The sequence below is a fragment of the Phyllobates terribilis genome, unplaced genomic scaffold (genome assembly GCF_046119375.1).
Source record: "Phyllobates terribilis strain yellow unplaced genomic scaffold, ASM4611937v1 Scaffold_9__5_contigs__length_417890890, whole genome shotgun sequence".
NCBI lineage: Eukaryota > Metazoa > Chordata > Amphibia > Anura > Dendrobatidae > Phyllobates > Phyllobates terribilis.
In genome coordinates this window covers 346,346,098-346,367,864 of record NW_027362769.1, presented here as the reverse complement: position 1 = coordinate 346,367,864, position 21,767 = coordinate 346,346,098, and the positions used below count along the sequence as shown (strand labels likewise).

Below are 21,767 nucleotides of genomic sequence, written 5' to 3'. Positions count from 1 at the left end.
GTTGATATGGAGTTAGACAGTTATTATCATTAAGATATTCTACAATAGCATCTCTAAGAAATCCTTCAAACAATTTACCCACAACAGACGTTAAGCTGACTGGTCTATAGTTCCCAGGGTCACTTTTAGACCCCTTTTTGAATATTGGTACCACATTTGCTTGGCGCCAGTCTAGTGGGACAGTCCCTGTCCATAAAGAGTGCTTGAATATAAGATACAGCGGTCTGTCTATTACATTACTTAATTCTTTTAGTACCCGGGGGTGTATGCCATCTGGGCCTGGTGACTTGTCTATTTTGATATTATTTAGGCGTTTCTGAACTTCCTCCTGGGTTAGGTGGGTGATATTTAGCGGAGGGTTTACTTTATCACTTTGCATTTCCTCCGATAAATTGTTTTCTTTTGTGAAAACAGTGGAGAAGAAGCTATTGAGTAGGTTTGCTTTACCCTCATTGCCCTCTATGATTTTACCCAGGTTATTTTTCAATGGGCCAACTCCATCAGTTTTAATCCTTTTACTGTTTATATAGTTAAAGAACAGTTTGGGATTCGTTTTACTTTCCTTGGCAATTAGTCTCTCTGTCTCCTCTTTTGCTATTCTTATTTGTTTCTTACAGATTTTGTTTTTTTCCCTATAAGATATTAGCGCTTCCTTGCTGCCTTCTTGTTTAAGTTTACCGAAAGCCCTTTTTTTGTTTTTCATTGCCCTCTTGACTTCCTTATTTAGCCACATTGGCTTCCTCCTATTCCTAGCCCTTTTATTCCCATAAGGTATGTACCTTCTACAGTGACTATGTAGGACTGTTTTGAAAATTTCCCATTTTCTATCCGTGCTCCTATTACTGAAGATACTATCCCAGTCTATAAGGTGAAGGGCATCTCTTAGCTGATCAAACTTTGCCCTCCTGAAGTTCAGTGTTTTTGTGACTCCCTTGCTGGGCACCCTACTGAAGCACATGTGGAATTGTATAATGTTGTGGTCACTATTTCCCAGGTGCCCCCCGACCTGCACCTCAGTTATTCTGTCTGGCCTTTTAGTTAATATTAAGTCTAAAAGGGCCGTCCCTCTAGTTGGTTCCTGCACAAGTTGTGACAAATAATTGTCTTTGATAATTGACAGAAACCTGTTTCCTTTCTGAGATCTACAGCTTTCGTTTTCCCAGTCTATATCGGGGTAGTTGAAGTCCCCCATAATAATCACCTCGTTATTTTTTGCTACTTTGTCTATTTGTCTCATTAATAGACTTTCCGTGGCTTCTGCTATATTTGGTGGTTTATAACAGACTCCTATGATAACTATGAGAGTCCTCCTTGTTGAGGACTCTCTGTTGGCTGGAACTAGCATTCACCGCCACCTGTTGTAGAATTACAATTACTTCTGAAAGACAATTTTCGATCACGTTAGTACCCACAGTTATTTTAGGGTGACTTTCACGACGGTCAATGTCCACAATAATCACTCCCTGTGCCAGTAGTTCAACTTTACCAATTTTAATGGTCATCTCCTTGAACCCCATCTGCGGCACGGGTAAGCCATTACTGGCGATGATGCTCAAGTTACTGTCTGGATACCGTGTGATATCAGCATCAGTCCAATACTGCTTAAAAAGTACATAAGGGATAGTGGTTACTTGCGACCCAGTATCCAGCAAGGCGCTCATGGGGATACCGTCCAGCACTACGGGTAAAACCGGGCGCCCCCCAATGTACTTATTACGCCAATTATAAGGGCCTGGTGATCTTATGCTTGGGGGTTGGCCCTCTGCCCCAGGTTGGACCCGTTTAAATTACAGTACCTGGAAATGTGTCCGGGCTGGTTGCATCGACAGCAAATGGGCTGTCCATCCTCTGCGTAGCGGTCTGTGGGCCTCCCTCGGAACGACGGGATCCTCCTCTGTCGACGCCATGGGACATCCTCCGGACTTGAAGCCAGCTCGATGGGTCTTGACGGGTCCACTTGCAACGCCTGGACGGTCCTGGTCAACGCCGCGACGCTCCTGGTCAGCTCCTGGACTTGGTGGTGCAGGTCTTTCGACGGGGCTTGGTTCAGGGCCTGTGCATCAGCCCCCACGGGATCCATAGAGGAGGGTGCCGCCTCCTGGTGGTAGGTGAGAGCAGGGCGCCGGGGGTTTATAGCGCCACTTGTTGTGGATTCACGGAGCACCCTTATGGCCCTGTCCTTAAATTGGGCAAAGGTCAGATCAGGGTTCTGAAAGAACATGAGGCGCAGCTGGGTCCTGTGGGCGCTAGACAGCAGACCTTCTATGAACTGTTCTGTTAGGAGCTTATCCGTATCCTGCACGCTGCCAGGGTCAGCTTGTTGGATGGCCCTCAGGGCTTCCTGCAAATTGAGGGCATAGTCTCTGAGGCTGTCCTGTGCCCGCTGCTTACATCCATAGAACCTCATTTTAATCTCAGCGGAGGTACGTGTGTCAAAGGTACCCCGCAGCCGGGCCAGAATACCCTTCACAGTCCTTTTCTCCTCAGTGGGCCATGATTTTACCTCCCTTTGGGCTGCGCCAGTTAACTGCCCTGTTAGTATGCTGACCTTCTGTTCCTCTGTCAGGGGGTAGACTTGGAACAAACTGTACAGCCTTTCCTTGAAGTCAGTTAGGGCATGGGGCTCCCCTGAGTACTTGGGCAGCCAGGCTGCTCCAGGGATGTAGGGCAGGGAAAAGGGCATCACCGCTGCTGCAGCTGCGTTGGTGGTAGTGGGCGCCTCTGTATCCGACATCTTCCTCCCCCCTAGTTAAGCGTGGCCTACCTTCCGACGATCCTCTTCTGTAGGCCGCGGCTCCGCTGCTGCTGCTCTGGACGAGGACCTTGCGTCGCGTCCTGATGACGTCGCTCTCTCTCCCTTCCAGGACCTTGCGCAGCGTCGGTGCGTGGGGCGGAGCTTCAGGTCTCGCGCGCTTTCGGCGTCCACGCCCCTCTTCTTCCCGCGCGGCGTCCTGAAGATGGCGTCCGACGGCGGGAAAACGACTTCGGATGGCGGGAAAACAGCTGAAGATGGCGGGAGACGGCTGGAAATGGCGGGAAACGGCTCCGGATGGCGGGAAACCTCTTTTCAGGTAAGTGCAAAGTCTTTTTCAGGCACGCAATACCCGTTTGTGGCGGGTTGGTTGCAATCCTGCCGACTACGCCAAAGCTGACTCGCCCCCTGGGCCGTGGGGCACTCGGATCCGGGCAATAGGGGAACGGTGGGAGTAGTAGTGGCAACCCGGTTCCGAGGCTCAGGGTGGTCAGGCCAGTGGTAGTCCGTTATGTGCTGTTGATTATGTCCGACTACGCCACCCGTGGATTTGCGGTCGTTAGGAACCGCCGCTGCAAGGCAGACCGATGGGGCTGATGATGTATGCAGCTGGGATGGTGTGACTCCCCACGGGAAGAGTGCGGCCCCAGGGCAGTGTAGTGGATGGTGGGAGTGATGGTAGTGGGAGTCCCAGTGCTGATAGTGCTGGAGGAGCAAGGAGCACGCAGACATCAGGTTGCAGTCCAGGGTCTTTACTAGAACAGGTAAATTGACCCACAAACAGTCCCAGCTAGGAGGGGACCTGGATGTCTGAGAGCAACGGGGAAATTGGCCCTGGTCAGGGTGAGGGTGTAGGCCTACCGTGCTTTCTGCGCTCCTTCTGGCTATCTCCTCGTTATAGGGTAACAGCCCATGTTTCCGAGCTCTCCGTGTATTCTCGCCTGTATGGCCTGCAACGTGGGTTCCTTTCTGCTCCCAGCCTTGTACGGCTTTACTGGTCCCTTCGGTTGTGGCAGGGCCTCCAGGCTCCTTAGGCCAAGGAATATACAGTCCCCTGCGGACTGGTTATCTGCTGGAGAATGTGGAATCCTCCCAGCCTCAGACACCAAAGTCTGGTAAAGTAAGTCTTTTATCTGCCAAGACAGGCTCTCTTCGCCTCTTGTCTCTGGCTTGTGGCTCTCCTCCTGCCACACTTCCTCTTAGGTGCAATACAACTTTCTGTCCCTGCTCTGCTCTGGGACAAGTCTCAGTCCTGAGACAGGCCTTCAAGTTCTCTCTAACCCTGCCCCCAGTACCAGCTTTTATAGGGGCAGCCAGCTCCCCCTACTGGCCTGAGACAGGAGGCATTGCATGCTAATGTTCCCCTGACTAGAGAACCTCCCCCTTGCTCTCAGACACAGCTTTATTACATTTTGTGGCATCCAGGCCAGGGTGACACACTACTATTAGGCGGTACTGTATCCCCATGGAAAGAAAAAATATATCTTTTGTAGTGAATATGAGCAGAAGAAACGGTGACCCTCATTTCTTCTGCTCATATTTATATTTGCCTATTGACTTGCATCTAACATCGGCCAAAAGATAACTCTTCAGAGACTTCCATGAAAAACGTATGAAAAAAAAAAGCAACTATCAGAAGAAAAAGTAGCATTTTTTACGCAAACCATTTTGCATCTATTCTTACTTTTCCTAACAGTGGTCTTGCACAGAAAGTGCCATAAATGAAACCAGAAATCTATATCATCGCATAACCTTCTAATAAATTTGGCCCATCTTACCTTCTCTTTAATGGTATGTTCACACATAATTTTTGACAAGGATTTTGGAGTGGATCCGCACCAAAAATCTGATTTCCAAAAAGTGATTCAAATCCATTTCGAAAACACTTCCATTTGATTTCAATGGGAAATTCACATTACTGTTCACACAGCAAGTTTTTCTTTTTTATTTTTTTTTCCCGAACCTCATCGAGAAGAAAAAAGTGACATTTCGCTTCTTTAATGCAGACTGCTCTGGAAATCCTCTCCAAACTTGACACTGTCCAGTCAAAAGGCTGCAAAAAAATTTAAGGGAAAAAAACTCTTTAAAATGGTGCAAAAATGGTCTTTAAAAAACGCATAAGGTCGGAAAAGATTGTCAAAAAACACTTCGATTCCTGGCGTAGATTTGTCCTGAAACCCACATTGGAGACTTCACCTAAAAATAAACTTTGTGCAAACATACCCTGACACTGGTACCAGTAGGAAATGTTCCACATGCCTGGAAACCCATGAAGAAGCACAGCGAAACCGCCGCAAGGAATTAATATAGTGCACAGCAAAATCAAAATGACGTTGCTGTGCACATGTTCTGTTTTTTATCACTTTTTTTTAACCGCTTTGAGGTTCCTAAACAGTGAAGCAGTTAAAAGAAGCAACATACTCGACACTATAAGGTAAAATAAAGAGAAAAAATTACAGTAAATCCGCCAGTGATGGAAAAAGTCCACCTGCATTTTCCTAAAGCAGCTTTGCCAAAGAAAAACTGCTGCTGCTCCGCCAGAAAGAGATCTCCAGTATGTGTGCACATACTCTTAGGCTCTGTTACCATAATGAGTATTTGTTTTTGATTTTTGCATGCGTTTTTGTTGCAGATTTTTTTTCCACTCATTAGTAAGGGTAAAAACTGCAGCAAAGATGCTGAAATAATTGACATGCTGCAGAATTAAATCTGCAAGGAAAAAAATAGGCAGGGTTCCCAATCAGTTTGCTGGTACTAGGTTTTGTGGCAAAACTGCGCAAAAAAAAATGATGAAAAAAATGCAATGTGTGCACAGACCTTAATATCTTTCTCTGTTTTTATGAATATGCGCAATATTTAATAGATCATAGCAATTCTGTTATATTCATGGATTGTTTCTTCAATTTTTGGCTCTCTTTCCCATCCATGCTGACGGCAGCTGGCAGCCGCCTCATTATTTATCGTACATGGCTGTGTCTATTCTGTATTTTACTTGCTGAAATAAGGGAGGATTTCAGGAGAAGGAAGAAGTAAAATGTTCCCAAGTGAAACATAGAGGGAATACGTTCTATCATGATTGTTTATCATTGAGGCCGAGGGGCACTATATTGAAGAACTGATGTGATCTGCGGCTATTTGTCATCAGTTTTTCAATCTGTTTATATCATTTGCAGAGCGGGAAGGCGCAGCAGAATATAGTGTAACGCTCGCCGTAGGCCTAATGCTATCGGCAGCTTCATACAACTTCCTAAATTCTACCCAAAGCACAAAGTGTTTCCAGCTGTGAGCTTGTAAGAGGGTGAAGCTGGACTCTAAACAGCCTTTTGCCAGTTAGACTGTTCTTATTATGTTGGGAAGGTTGCCCCTATGATTTTGCAATTTCTCTATATGCCATTGTATGTATTGCCAGGTCACAGCACTGCAAGAGAAAGAGGCTTGTGTATTTCCAGCCCTTACGTTGACTTATGTTCAGTGCACTTATTTATGTTTTAATTGTCTGTTCATTTCCAGCAAAGCATGTGTGTGCTGTGTGTTGGAGAGTGGTGCGGTGTCATGTGCTGTGTGCTGGAGAGTGTTGCGGAGTCACGTGCTGTGTGCTGGAGAGTGTTGCGGAGTCACGTGCTGTGTGCTGGAGAGTGGTGTGGAGTCATGTGCTGTATGGTGGAGAGTGGTGCGGAGTCATGGGCTGTGTGCCGGAGAGTGGTGCAGAGTCATGTTCTGTGTGCCGGAGAGTGGTGCGGATTCATGTGCCGGAGAGTGGTGTGGAGTCATGTGCTGTGTACCGGAGAGTGGTGTGGAGTCATGTGCTGTGTGCCGGAGAGTGGTGCGGATTCATGTGCCGGAGAGTGGTGCAGAGTCATGTGCTGTGTGCCGGAGAGTGGTGCGGAGTCATGTGCTGTGTGCCGGAGAGTGGTGTGGATTCATGTGCCGGAGAGTGGTGCGGAGTCATGTGCTGTGTGCCGGAGAGTGGTGCGGAGTCATGTGCTGTGTGCCGGAGAGTGGTGCGGATTCATGTGCTGGAGAGTGGTGCGGAGTCATGTGCTGTGTGCCGGAGAGTGGTGCGGAGTCGTGTTCTGTGTGCCGGAGAGTGGTGCGGAGTCATGTTGCATCAGTTTAGGATTAACATCTGTTGTCCAGGAGATAGAGGGAGGCTTTACAGAGGCTAAAGAATCACTCCCATCAAAGTTTTTATCCTCTAAATATATTGGAGTCATCATATTATATAGCACTGTGTACTTACAATTGCTTATTTTGCAGTTCTACTCAGTTAATTCTTTTCTTTCTGCTTTATGTAGAAATAGGAAGTCTCTTGTCCCTGGATGTATCATCCCCCTCTTCACTTCCTCAGCCAGCTGCTCCCTCCTCCCCATGACAGGGACTTTTGCAGTGACTGATGACTCATGCAGGGAAAATTGACCTCCTGTTTCTACATTGAGCTTAGAAGGATTCAGCTAGTCAGTTTTTAATCACGTGATGTCATAGACCTAATGGGAAAGAGAAGAATTAGCTGGGTAGAAAGGAAAAGTGAGCAATTGTAAGTACACGGTGCTATATAATATGATGACTGCAATATATTAAGAGGGAAAAAAACATTGACAGGAGCGCTTATGCTTGTTTTGTGGCGCCCCTGAGGGTTCGGTCGCCACAAGGGGGGATACTGCAGCCTGTCAGCAGGTGTAGTGTTTCCTCACCCAGGTAAGGAAGGTGCACTGGTCAGGACCCTGAATCTACATCCAACACTACACACTCCTGACCTATGGGAGGCAAGTATGCACCATAGTGCTGCCTCAGCAGGATCATGAGTGGGGAGAACCAAAAGTTAGGGGAACCATGTAGTGGGTGAAGGGTAGAACACACTTTTAGTTACACACATAGTTTCATATATAATACCCAGCCATCTTGAGCACAAGGTTCTTTGATTGTGGTCTTTGCCGCTGTCAGTGGCCTTGTGTAGGAGCCTGCAGTGTGCTGAAGATACACGGTCCTCGTGCTCTGACCTTGACACGAGGAGCGGGAAGGAGTTAACAGAGTCTCTACCCCGGTCAAGTTCCCTTGCTGGAGAAGGTTGGGAGCTTTAGTGACAGCTCCACAAGCAAAAGGATCCCAGGGAGCACTGACGGAGCGGCGTACGCCACCTGTACTCTCCGTTCTGGCCTGGCCAGAGGGACTCCTGCTGCAAGAGGGGTGACCGGCCCCCGATATCCGACTTTGTTACTTCATGTCTCAGTCAGAAAAGCCCGGAGGCTTAGTGGATCCCTGGAGGGATACAGACGGAGCGGCCTACGCCACCTGTACCCCTCTACCTGCGTTTATTCAGTGGGACCCAGCCTTTGCACGCACACACACAGGAGAGGTTCAAAGGGGACTGTTAGGAACACTCGGAGGGTCCTGATCGAGGTACCTGAATTCCTTGGGTGCGCTGAGCCCTCATCCCTGGTGGCCGCAGTGATCCGTGAGGAGCAGGGAGAAGCCTTGCCGCTGCTTAAAAGAACTGTGAGTAAAAGACCTGGAAGACTATCCCTATGGCCTATGGTTCCTTTATTTCTGTGCTGCACCACACCGCACCCGAGTGACCCAGGACTACTCTCCCCATCCTCCTGTTTCATCTGCCCTGAGGCCCTGCTCCACCTGTGGGGAGTTATAACATCGCCTGCTGCCACTACATCCAGCCTCAGAGGACTGCTAGCAGCGCTGGTGGCGCATCACCAGACACCACAGGTGGCGTAGTCGATAAATACCACTCAACCCTGAAAGCCCTTACATCCTTTTTAATGTGACGGCCCTGAGCACGGAACGGGTCCAGGCCACGGCTGCATCCCCTCAACATCTGACCCGGCTCCGAGTACCCCATCTTCCCAGGGCAGGGCTGTGAGCGTCACAGTTTCACTCTATCCATTGTCAGTTGCGGAGGGTCTGTGTAACGAGCGACAGCCAAGCTAGGCTAAATTGATGCTGCATATTTTCTGAAGAATTTCTGCACCAATTAGCTAATTTAGTCTACATTGGATTTTTTTATTGTGTTTTAGTGAGGGTTTTTTTACATGCATTTTTATTTCAGTTTTTGTCTTTTTTTTTTCTGCATAATTTTTTAAATAAAATTACCGGTGAACTGGTTAGATTGTTAAATGAATAAGATGTAGCCTTTGTCTGTACATAATCATTCAAGTTAAAGTGCCAAGTATTGCTCATATAAGAGGGTGGTGGCCCACTGGAGGATTTTCCTGTTCTCCCGTGGGCCAGTCCGAGCCTGAAAGCGGGCATCAAATTTACATAAAGCTCATACCCTTTGCTGGAACTGTAATATGCTGTGTTTTTTGTACACAGAAATATGCAGCAGAAAAAAAAACGCAACAAATACTCATCGTGGGAACTTAGTCTTAGTGTGATGAGCAATGGAAACATATTGAACTGTGTGCTGCACCAGTTTGCAGAGGGGGATCACCTTGCAGTCGCTAATGGGCTACTGCGCTCTCACTTCTTTTGGACGTCCGAGGTTCGTCCGAAGGAAATGACAGCACAGCAGCTTAATAGCCACTCTGATTGGCTGCAGCGCTCACGAGGCCTAACAATATTCCGCAAACCTCGGGAGACCCGCTGCCAACATCACTGGGATGATGCCGGCACGAATGGTGAGTTTTTAAGGTGTTTTATTTTTACATAGGAGAATGTAGCATTTAAGAAAGAAGGGGTTGTGCGAGTAGTGGGCAACCCCTATAAAGGGGAGATTTTAAAATTTATGACCTATTCCCCCCAATATTAGATCAGTGTGGTCTGACTCTCCTCTACAAGTGTAGCAGCCATTGCTTACATTAACTTGCAGCCTGGTTTTGGATTTTTCTTGTAAGTCCTGAAAGGTAGTGAATGGGGCAACGCTAATAAAGGTATGGCGCAGACTAGTACAAACCTGCGTGCAATGCAAACACTGAAGGGGCTGCTGCACTCGTATGATCACCGAGGCTCCTTTAAATAGCTGACTGACCCCCACCAACCTAATATTATAGCTTTTTCTATGGATTCACCATAAATTAAAAGAAAAAAAAAAAACTTTTAAAGCATTAATCAATTTTTAGACTGACTTATGGCTATAGTATATTGGAGCTGGAAGGGTTAATGAAAAAAGCAAAATACACACGGAGCGTTGAATGTAATATAACCGTAAATCATACGTAGAGCTTCTGTACAACAGAGGACAGTACAGGGCTGACGGTGAGTGCGCGTTAATGGAAGCTAATAAACAGCATTTACCTACATGAGCTGTTTAAAAGCCCATTTACAGGGTATGTGATGAATGTCACCAGACTGATATGTTCACGTATTGAATAAAACGTACATTTTCAAAGTAGTTTTTATTTTTAATTTTTTTTTAGAGGTCAACAATTCTGTGAAATTAAAATTCTCATTTAGATACAAAATCAGTCGTGTTCAAGGCTCGGTTACATTCCTCTTTATAATTGGAATAGGTTTCAGCGACCCATATTGCATGCTGGGAATTATGATTGTGCAAAGCTCAAAAGAGACAGAAGAAAAGAAAGAGAGAAAATTTAGCTTCCGAAAGAAGAAAGACAAAATGGAGAAACGCTCAAGTATAAGGGAAGTTCTGCCTGCCAAGTATATCCAGGTCACCGAGGTGAAGAGCAATACCTTAAATCCAATTTGGAATGAAAACTTCCTTTTGTAAGTGGCATGACACCGAGCGCCTTAAAATATCCGCCATGTCTTGTTAGCTTCCACAGACGAGGGTCTGATCCTAAATCAGTTCCTGTAGAAGGGCCGCATGATACATACTTTATAAATCTATGGGGCACAGCTCCACAGGGAAAAAAGCCACAGAAATAGATAAATAATAGAGAGTCACCCTTGAAATTGTTCCAGAAAATGACGTATTTCTCACAGAAAATTATTGCAATTACACATGTTTTGTTATACACATGTATATTTCCTTTGTGAGTATTGAAACAGAACAAAAACAGAGAAAAAAAGTCAAATTGGACATAATTTCACACAAAACCCCAAAAATGGGCACGACAAAGTTTCAAAATTATGGGTAAACAACCCTCTTTCAAGCATGTGATACTCATTCAAACTTACCTGTGGCAAGTAACAGGTGTGGGTAATAGGAAAATCACACCTGAAACCAGATGAAAAGGGGAGAAGTTGACTCAATCTTTGCATTGTGTGTCTGTGTGTGCCACACTAAGCATGGAGAACAGGAAGAGGAGAAGAGAACTGTCTGAGGACTTGAGAACTAAAACTGTTGATAAATATCCAAAAGTCCATCTCCAGAGATCTTGATGTTCCTTTGTCCACGGTGCGCAACATAATCAAGAAGTTTACAACCCATGGCACTGTAGCTAATCTTCATGAATGTGGAAAAAAGCGAAAAATTGATGAGAGATTGCAACACAGGATAGTCCGGATGGTGGATAAGCAGCCCCAATCAATTTCCATAGAAATTCAAGCTGTCCTGCAGGCACAGGGTGGATCAGTGTCAGTGCGAACTATCCGTCGACATTTGATAGTGGCAGGAGACCCAGGAGGACCCCACTGCTGACACAGAGACATAAAAAAGCTAGACTGTAGTTTGCCAAAACGTACGTTATTAAGCCAAAATCCTTCTGGGAAAGCTTGTTGTGGACAGATGAGACCAAGATAGAGAATTTTGGTAAAGCACATCATTCTACTGTTTACCAAAAACTGAATGAGGACTACAAAGGAAATAACACCGTACCTATAGTCAAATATGGTGGAGGTTCAAACATGATGGTTTTTTTTTTTTGCTGTCTCTGACACTGAGTGCCTTGACTGTGTGCAAGGCATCATGAAATCTGAAGATTACCAAAGGATTTTGGGTGACAATTTAGTGCCCAGTGTCAGCAAGCTGGGTCTGCACCTTAGGTCATGGGTCTTCCAGCAGGACAATGACCCCAAATATACTTCAAGAAGCCCCCAGAAATGGATGGAAACAAAGCGCTGGAGAGGTCTGAAGTGGCAGCAATGAGTCCGGATCTAAATCCCATTGATCACCTGTGGAGAGATATTGAAATTGCTGTTGGGAGAAGACGCCTTCACATATGAGACCTGGAGCAATTTGCAAAAGATGAGTCGTCCAAAATTCCAGTTGGGAGGTGTAAGAAGCTGTTGATGGTTATAGGAAGCGATTGATTACAGTTATTTATTCCAAAGGGTGCAACCAAATATTAAGTTGAGGCCAACAATTTTGTCCGGACCATTTTTGGGGTTTTTGGGTGGAACGATGTCCAATTTGACTTTTTTTCTCTGTTTTTTTGTGTTGCTCCAATACACACAAAGGAAATAAACATGTGTATAACAAAACATGTGTAATTGCAATAATTTCCTGGGAGAAATACTTCATTTTCTGGAGCAATTTCAAGGGTGCAAACACTTTCGGCCATGACTGTATGTGATCAGATAGAAAGATAGATAGAAAGGATCATATCATAAGTACTATCTTTCGCTCTCAAAATAGGTCCTCAGTTACACCCAAGCATCACTTTTTTGCCACTAGGGGCTATTAAATATTTTTCTATCATTCCATATTGGAGTGCTGCCTCAATTTTCTAGATAGATAGACGGATAGATAGGAGAGAGATATTAGATAAATATGATATAGAAAGGTAGATAGACATTAGAGATAATAGATACCATGGACAACTGTTATATAAATATGTGAACGAGAATAGATAGATATTCGCATACATTTAGGAAACGTTGCTGCTGTAAATTCCACATTACATTTATATATGACCTGATGCTGTTTGTTCTGTCTCGCTTCACTTTTTCTACAGCGAGATTGATGATGTCTTCAGTGACCTGCTACATCTGGATATTTGGTATGTATACACATAGTATAAGGTTACATGTATCTGTTACCTTAAAGTAATATATTATTATTATTTATTATTATAGCGCCATTTATTCCATGGCGCTTTACATGTGAAAAAGTGGGTACTTATAGCAAAAACAATTACAATAATCTTGAACAAAAGGTGACGGTGACTGGTACAGGAGGAGCGAGGACCCTGCCCGCGAGGGCTCATATATCCAACTTCCCTTTAAAGGGAGTGTGTCATCTAAAAAGCACACTTTAAAGATGCACTCCTCCTTCTCCCATCAAATTTTTGAATCCTCTTAATATATTGCAGTCATCATATTATATAGCACTGTGTACTTACAATTGCTCATTTTGCCTTTCTACCCAGCTAATTCTTCTCTTTTCCATTAGGTCTATGACATCACCTGATTAAAAACTGACTAACTGAATCCTTCTAAGCTCTATGTAGAAACAGGAGGTCAATTTTCTCTGTATGAGTCATTAGTCACTGCAAAAGTCCCTGGCAGCGGGAAGGAGGGAGCAGCTGGGTCAGGAGTTGAAGAGGGGAATGATAAATGCAGGGACAAGAGACTTCCTGTTTCTACATAGAGCAGAGAAAAGAGAAGAATCAGCTGGGTAGAAAACAAAAATGAGCAATTGTAAGTACACAGTGCTATATAATATGGTGACTGCAATATATTCAGAGGATAAAAACTTTGATGGGAAGAATTCTTCTTTAAGCTAAGGACATAGCCATATAGTGGTCTCAGCCCCTATATAATCATACCTGTGCGCGCACGTCAAAGGTGCACCAATCACCGTAATTTGCATATAAAATAAAAATAGTTTTCTGGGCTACAAAGACATGGAAAGACAAAACTTCAGGTAGGATTTATAAAGAAGCTGGGATCACTAAATGACTATGTCCTGAGCTTAAATTGTGTTTTTGGGATAACACACTCCGTTTTAATTGTATTAAGAATTTTCACCTGAAATTAAATGTAGGTAAGAATTTATGGTGTTATTCCAGGGATCACGACGATGATGTGTCGGTAGCAGAGGCTTGCAAGAAGTTGAATGAAGTCAGTGGATTTAAAGGGATGGGCAGGTGAGTGAGGAATCAAATCACTATGTGTCCCTTACTGTGATCAGCTGTAAATTGTGAAGATACGTGACAGTAAGTGGTCAAATTCCCTGTCGGACCACCACAGGGGACAGCAGGCATTTCATCGAATCCATAGATCTCAGTGGATAACAGGACAGATCTTCCAAACTAAGAGTCTCTCTGGCTCTCTAATCAGAAAAAAATAAATAAAATACCTAATAGGGTATAAAATGTGTTTTCCGTGTTGAATGACCCTGGGTATGATACCAATAGCATGTGACACGTTATCTCTAGGATATGCCAGCACTTGCTGATCGCTGTTCTACCTCTAGATTAGAATAATGAATGCTTTGTGGACCACCATGTCTGCTTCCAACTTTTTGCAGCTGACGGGGCTCCTAGACAAGAGCGGCTTTGTCGACGTAGAATGAAAAAGTTATATCTCTTGGATGAAGGGGAGGCAAAAATGAAAAATCAACCAGTCTAGAAGGGTTTAAGGACAGTAAGGACTTATGTTTCCCATACCTCTGTCTTGTAGAACGTCACCCCTCTCTACACTTCTCCAAAATATACACTACAGAGGCATGGGGAGAGCTGGGGAAAGTCTGAACCATGCCTGTTCTGCTTCTTTTTCTGTCATGGGATAGACAAACCACCATCATCATCATCGGGGTTCGGTTCAGGATTACACCTTTTTGGCTGTAATCACTCCAATGCCATCAATTGCTGATCGTGGTGGTTCCACCGCTGATCCACCACTAGAATAATGAATGCTTTGTGGACCACCATGTCAGCTGACGGGGCATCTAGACAAGAGCGGCTTTGTCGGCGGAGAATGAAAAAGTTATGGCTCTTGGACGAAATAGAGGCAAAAATGTAGAATCGACCAGTCTAGAAGGGTTTAAGGACTTGCATTTTCCATACCTCTGTCTTGTAGAACACCATCCCGCTCTACACTTCTCCAGAATATACACTACAGAGGTATGGAGAGAGCTGTGGAAAGTCTGAAGCATCTCTGTCCTGCTGCTTTTTCTGCTCCAGGATAGACACAGCACCATCATCATCAGGAGCTGTTTCAGGATCACACCTTTCAGGCTGTGGCGACATTGATATGACAAACAAATCCCCAAATCATCAAATTCTGGCCGAAATCCCACGATTCTGAACTCTTACTTCCAATAGTAAAGTCTTTGGAGTGACTCTGATCATGTCGGACCCTCTTTGGCACGCTACATGGGCGTGATTAGAGCTTATGCGGCATGACTATTCACTGAAGTAGCCCCGCCCAGATGACTACTCATCAATTACCATAAAGCACCCAGACAATTATTTTTAAAAATGGCATGTACAGTACAGACCAAAAGTTTGGACACACCTTCTCATTTAAAGATTTTTCTGTATTTTCATGACTATGAAAATTGTACATTCACACTGAAGGCATCAAAACTATGAATTTACACATGTGGAATTATATACTTAACAAAAAAGTGTGAACCAACTGAAAATATGTCTTATATTCTAGGTTCTTCAAAGTAGCCACCTTTTGCTTTGATGACTTCTTTGCACACTCTTGGCATTCTCTTGATGCGCCTCAAGAGGTAGTCACCGGAAATGGTCTCCCAACAATCTTGAAGGAGTTCCCAGAGATGCTTAGCACTTGTTGGCCCTTTTGCCTTCACTCTGCGGTCCAGCTCACCCCAAACCATCTCGATTGGGTTCAGGTCTGGTGACTGTGGAGCCAGGTCATCTGGCGTAGCACCCCATCACTCTCCCTCTTGGTCAAATAGCCCTTACACAGCCTGGAGATGTGTTTGGGGTCATTGTCCTTTTGAAAAATAAATGATGGTTCAACTAAACGCAAACCGGATGGAATAGCATGCCGCTGCAAGATGCTGTGGTAGCCATGCTGGTTCAGTATGCCTTCAATTTTGAATAAATCCCCAAAAGTGTCACCAGGAAAGCACCCCCACACCATCACACCTCCTCCTCCATGCTTCACGGTGGGAACCAGGCATGTAGAGTCCATCCGTTCACCTTTTCTGCGTCGCACAAAGACACGGTGGTTGGAACCAAAGATCATAAATTTGGACTCATCAGACCAAAGCACAGATTTCCACAGGTCTAATGTCCATTCCTTGTGTTCTTTAGCCCAAACAAGTCTCTTCTGCTTGTTGGCTGTCCTTAGCAGTGGTTTCCTAGCAGTTATTTTCCCATGAAGGCCTGCTGCACAAAGTCTCCTCTTAACAGTTGTTGTAGAGATGTGTCTGCTGCTGGAACTCTTTGTGGCATTGACCTGGTCTCTAATCTGAGCTGCTGTTAACCTGCGATTTTTGAGGCTAGTGACTCAGATAAATTTATCCTCAGAAGCAGAGGTGACTCTTGGTCTTCCTTTCCTGGGGCGGTCCTCATGTGAGCCAGTTTCTTTGTAGCGCTTGATGGTTTTTGCAACTGCACTTGGGGACACTTTCAAAGTTTTCCCAATTTTTCGCATTGACTGACCTTCATTTCTTAAAGTAATGCTGGCCACTCACTTTTCTTTACTTAGCTGCTTTTTTCTTGCCATAATATAAATTCTAACAGTCTATTCAGTAGGACTATCAGCTGTGTATCCACCAGACTTCTGCACAACACAACTGATGGTCCCAACCCCATTTATAAGGCAAGAAATCCCACTTATTAAACCTGACAGGGCACACCTGTGAAGTGAAAACCATTTTCATTGACTACTTCTTGAAGCTCATCAAGAGAATGCCAAGAGTGTGCAAAGCAGTCATCAAAGCAAAAGGTGGCTACTTTGAAGAACCTAGAATATAAGACATATTTTCAGTTGTTTCACACTTTTTTGTTAAGTATATAATTCCACATGTGTTAATTCATAGTTTTGATGCCTTCAGTGTGAATGTACAATTTTCATAGTCATGAAAATACAGAAAAATCTTTAAATGTGAAGGAGTGTCCAAACTTTTGGTCTGTACAGTACTTGGTTTATTTGTAATATTTCACGTCACCGGGTAATCACAGTCACTTATTACATGTTTGTACAGAGACGACTTTGACGCCCGTAAACCAAGTTCATGTTCCGATTAATAGACATTAAAAAGCATTCCTTTTAATAAATGTTCCCGCGGTCTTTATATGCTACTGATTTACAGAACATGTCAAGCGGGATGTTCAGCGGAGCTACTACTGCAATTAGTGGGAAAAAAGCAATTAAGGGAAATATTACAGTCTAGCCGTAACCCTAACCAGTTTTCAATTTTTGCCATTTCACATTGTTCAGGTCAAGACTGTAACAAAAATATTTCTGCTTAAAAATAGAATAAATCATGGCCAAGAAAATGGTGCTTCTTCTCGTTTTGTGTAAACGACTACTAAACCCCAATCGTCATCCGTTTGCAGCAGTACCGCAGTTCTGCGATGGATCAGGGGCAAACTTGGGTGTATTCCAAACTCTACATCAGTTAGGAAGAAAATAAAGGGTTAATTAAAAAATCTTCATGGGGAATCTTACTACATATTAATTTATTTCTGAGTTTAAAGAAAGCTGTATAGACCCATATACAGTGCGCTCTTATTAGTCGCATCAGGCAAGCGGAAAGTTTTTCATCATTTTGAACTCTGCAATGCCATGTTTGCCCTGTGGAGGTGCTGCAGCGTACACTTGCTCCTGCACAGATTACAGCAGATCACTGGGGTTCAGCTTGTCATCGCTTATCTTACATCAATTAGAAAAAGTGATTGTTCCGTTACTTATTCAGCCACATGTAAATAATTCAGGTTCACTTAGGATTTAATTACAAAGGTTAAAACATTAATAATTAAATTTTTTTATACTCTCTGCTGATCCATTACTGCTACAAAGAAATGTACCCTAAATTATAGACACTCCTGCTTCATTACTTAAAGGGAATCTGTCAACAGGTTTCTGCTACCCCATCCGTCAGCTGTATGATGTCGGGAAAGACATCCTGATTCCAGCGATGTATCACTTAATTTACTGGGTGCAGCAGTTGTGATAAAATCACAGTTTTCTCGATTGTAGCTCTAGCGGAGCTCTGAATGCTGAGCTTTGTATAACCCCGCCCACACCACTGATTAGCAGCAGTCTGTCAATATACATTATACACAGAAAGCTGCCAATCAGTGATGTGGGCGGGGTTACACAGAGCAGCTGACTAGGAGGCAGGAGACGACTAGTCCTGTAGTGATAATCTCCTGCTGATAAAACACTGATTTTATTGAAACACCTACACAGTCTATTAAATGACATATAGTTGGAATGAGGGTATCTCACCCTACATCATACTGCTCTCATATTACAAGCAAAAACATGCTGACGGATTCCCTTTAAAGTGTTATTCCAATTTCAGACATGTATGGCATATTTACAGGATAGATCTTAAATGTCTCACCTCTCAATGATAAAGCACCATCTCACATCTCAAGGAAGGGTGAAGTAGGTACAGTGACATAATATGTGTTGCTAGTGCCCTGGACAAGATAAATATTTTGCTTATCCTAACCTGGGAACCATTAGCACGCCATGAGTGCCTTCAACCAGTCCAGTATTACACCCCTTTCTACCATATATATGGTATTTTGAGGAAAATACTGATGTAATTGTAGTTTACCCCTTGACCCTCTTGTTTTTTTTTCCTGAAAATACATATAAAATTGTAAAAAAAAAAATACGATAACTATACATTGTTATATATTTTTTTATTAATTTTTTATGCAACTATTTTATTAATCTAGATTTATCCCTAGCCCTATCCATAATATAATGCTATTCCTATCCCTAGCCTGGTCCCTAACCCCAACCCTATCCGCAAGCCTAACCCTAGCCGTAACCCTAGTTAGTGTAAAAAAAAAAGCGTACAAACATCAAAAGCTCTCTTAGTAATGAATTAAAGCAATTATTTCATTGGGTATATCACGATTCAATACTATCTATCTGTCTGTTTATCTATCTATCTATCTGTCTGTCTGTCTGTCTGTCTGTCTGTCTATCTATCTATCTATCTATCTATCTATCTATCTGTCTGTCTGTCTGTCTGTCTGTCTGTCTATCTATCTATCTATCTGTATGTCTGTCTATCCTATATCTATCTATATGAAAAAAAACTCCCAAAAATGCGGGCAGCGCTCCAAAGTCAAATCATCAAAAAAGCGACGTTTGGGTCCAACTGAGGACCTTTATTGAGAAAGGACTGTACAAGATCTATCTATCCTATCACATATCTATCTTCATTCATTAGCTGATCATCTTCTGTCATCTTGGTCATTGCTTACGTGGAGTGCAGCAGTCAAGGTGAGTTTGTCATCGGCTGCTGCACTCTGTATAGCTAATATAGAATAGATATAGCACAAATTATTTATTCTGGCCGGGAACATAACTGAATAGTTCCTCCATCAATTTACATCTAAAGGGAATATTATCAGGATGAATCACTCCCACTACAATATAGAGATATACAAAAGGACAGAAAAATGGATTAACGAAAATCGGCCAATGAGATATATATATATATATATATATATATATATATAATAAAATAATAATTTTTTATTAGAAAGTGATTAAAAAATACATTAAAACAGTCAAACATCAATAAGAAGGGTATCAAGACAAGAGAAGGGAAAAATGAATGTCACAGAAAAAAAAGTATCTGAGAGCTTTGTCATCTCAGTCGTTGCATATGCAGAGCCCAGCAGCTGATGACAAACGCATTTGGACTGCTGCGTTCTACATAGTCAGTGGCGGATTGGCACTCACTGTGCCTCCTCAAGAAAAAGTGTTACTTGCCGGCGCCACATGAACAGGTGTCTCCATTTACTTCTGTGGGGTCTCAAAAACTTTCTGAGCATGCCTGGTTGACATTTTTGTCATTAAACTATTCATTGTTACTGACTAGTCTCTATATTATATTTTCTAACACTATTAATTTTTATTATAAGCAAATTTTTAATAAAATGTTTCAGATTTTAGGGGCTACCAAATTTTATAGGACCAAATACCAACCCAATAGAACCCTATTTGCCGTACATGTAACTTTTTTTCTGTTGCAATATAAGATTTAATTAGATGGAAAACTCTTAGTGTGCGGGCGGCGAGGAGCTGAGTGTAGCTGGGACCGGGGAGACAAGCAGAAACCTAATCACCTAGCAAATAGTCTGTACAGCGCCAAAGCCGAGGCTTTTGTCACCTGCGAAGATCACAGTTGAAAGAAAAAAAAATGACACTTCTAGTATTTTGTCAGATCATCTCAACATTTTGTTAATGCATCGCTCATTTTCAGTCCATAAGAAATCATTCCATATCCATATTCCAGAGATTCCGTCTTGAAAACTGTTCCACTTATTGCAAATATCATTTATATGCAAATTAACAACTTAAAGGGGTTGTCTGGTATTATTTTATTTGTCCAGAAACTGTGCTAATCTTGTCCATGGTCCATGTCGGTTATTGTAGTTCAGCCCCTTTTTAAATAGTCCCTGTAATTTCAGATCACTTCCTCTCATTTGATAGATAATGTGATAGACAATCTGCAAATGACATCAGGTATAACAAATTCTGGCTCTCAGTTCATTGCAGACAAGCCATTGAATAATTGCATGCTAGGAAGTAAGGGAAAGGAGGTTCCAGCACCTAGAGTGCTGGCAGAATGCTGATAAAGATGACCCACTCAAAAAGAGTGAATGACAAGTAACAAAGCATGACAGTCGAGATAGTTCCTGAACATATTAGACTGGTAAGTGCCGCAAAAGTAGTTTTTACTTGTATGTGATTAGGACAGAAAACAAAATGGCTCTACTCTTGTTTGGGTGAAATATTTGGTATGAAAGCAGCAATGCCCGGCAGTGCCTATAGTTACTTTCCAGTGGCACTGTTTCTAAAATATGATTTAGATACCTCAGAGGAGTTTATCTGAGAAAAATGTTGACGTTATGACCAGTGCAATTTCTACTAGTAAAAATTAGAAATGAGCGAACCAGAACTTTAAAGTTCGGGGTTCGTACCGGACAGTTAGTGTCTATTGTTGAATGCCGCACAAGGACTTCTCCTGTAAGTCGGTTTTAATGTTCGAAATTCCGGGGAAGTCGAGAGAGAGAGAATTTTCCAGCTCCAAAATTTGGGTCCCCACACATTTCAGTGGAGTTTCGGTAAAGTTCTGGTACCCGAACCGAACTTTGGACTAAACTTAGGGTCGGGAACAGAAACCGAACTTCCACAGGTCCGCTCATACTTAGTCAAAATCTTTTAAGTCCATAAAATAGGATCACCAAGCAAAGAGCTTGAAAATCAGCTGCTGTTAGTGGTTTCCCTTGGGAGCAAAAGATTACGCATGTTGAAATACAACATGTCCAATCCCTCTTTCATTCGACATCTGCTATGTGGGCCGGGTTCCAGAACTCGAACTTCCACAGGTCCGCTCATCCTTAGTCAAAATCTTTTAAGTCCATAAAATAGGATCACCAAGAGAAGAGCTTGAAATTCAGCAGCTGTTAGTGGTTTCCCTTGGGAGCAAAAGATTAGGCATGTTGAAATACAACATGTCCAATCCCTCTTTCACGCAACATCTGCTATGTGGGGACTATCGAGACAAATCCATACACATAATATAGTCAGATGGTAGTAAAATTAGCATCTTTGCTTTCTTTTAATGTATGGCCTGCCTTATAACAGAGCTAATTCCGGTAATACTGATTCCTATAGACCAGAATATGGATCTGGAGCAGTTAAAAAATATATATATTTGACATCTTCTTCTTTAAAAATGTTAATAAAATGGAGTAAATGAATCCACAGATCATCGTAATCCATTACTGTTCTGTGATTAGTACATCGGAAATGGAGCACTTCCAGAGTGCGGCAGTAAAGGAGAAAACAGAGCCGTGTACTATCTCCTACGAGCCGTAATAAAGCGATTAGAGCATTAGCTCATCCTGTTGAGATCTCTACACAGGTACTTCAAGCAGATAGTGAAATCGGCAAGAGCAAATGGAACCACGGGCTCGGCGGAGGACAATGCGGATGACTTCTTAGGATGCCTTAACATCTCTATTAATGTAAGTAA

The 21,767-nt window shown here is 43.2% G+C and overlaps 1 protein-coding gene across 2 annotated transcripts in view; it reads left to right on the top strand.

The window, feature by feature from the left end:
• BAIAP3 (BAI1 associated protein 3) overlaps positions 1 to 21,767 on the top strand; it is a 395,244-nt gene that overhangs the window by 279,564 nt on the left and 93,913 nt on the right. For both annotated transcript variants that reach the window (XM_073648093.1, XM_073648091.1), the window contains exons 8-11: positions 10,213 to 10,426; positions 12,559 to 12,603; positions 13,615 to 13,692; positions 21,657 to 21,759. In XM_073648093.1, the coding sequence (XP_073504194.1) occupies positions 10,213 to 10,426; positions 12,559 to 12,603; positions 13,615 to 13,692; positions 21,657 to 21,759 (440 nt within the window). The remainder of the gene's footprint in view (positions 1 to 10,212; positions 10,427 to 12,558; positions 12,604 to 13,614; positions 13,693 to 21,656; positions 21,760 to 21,767) is intronic.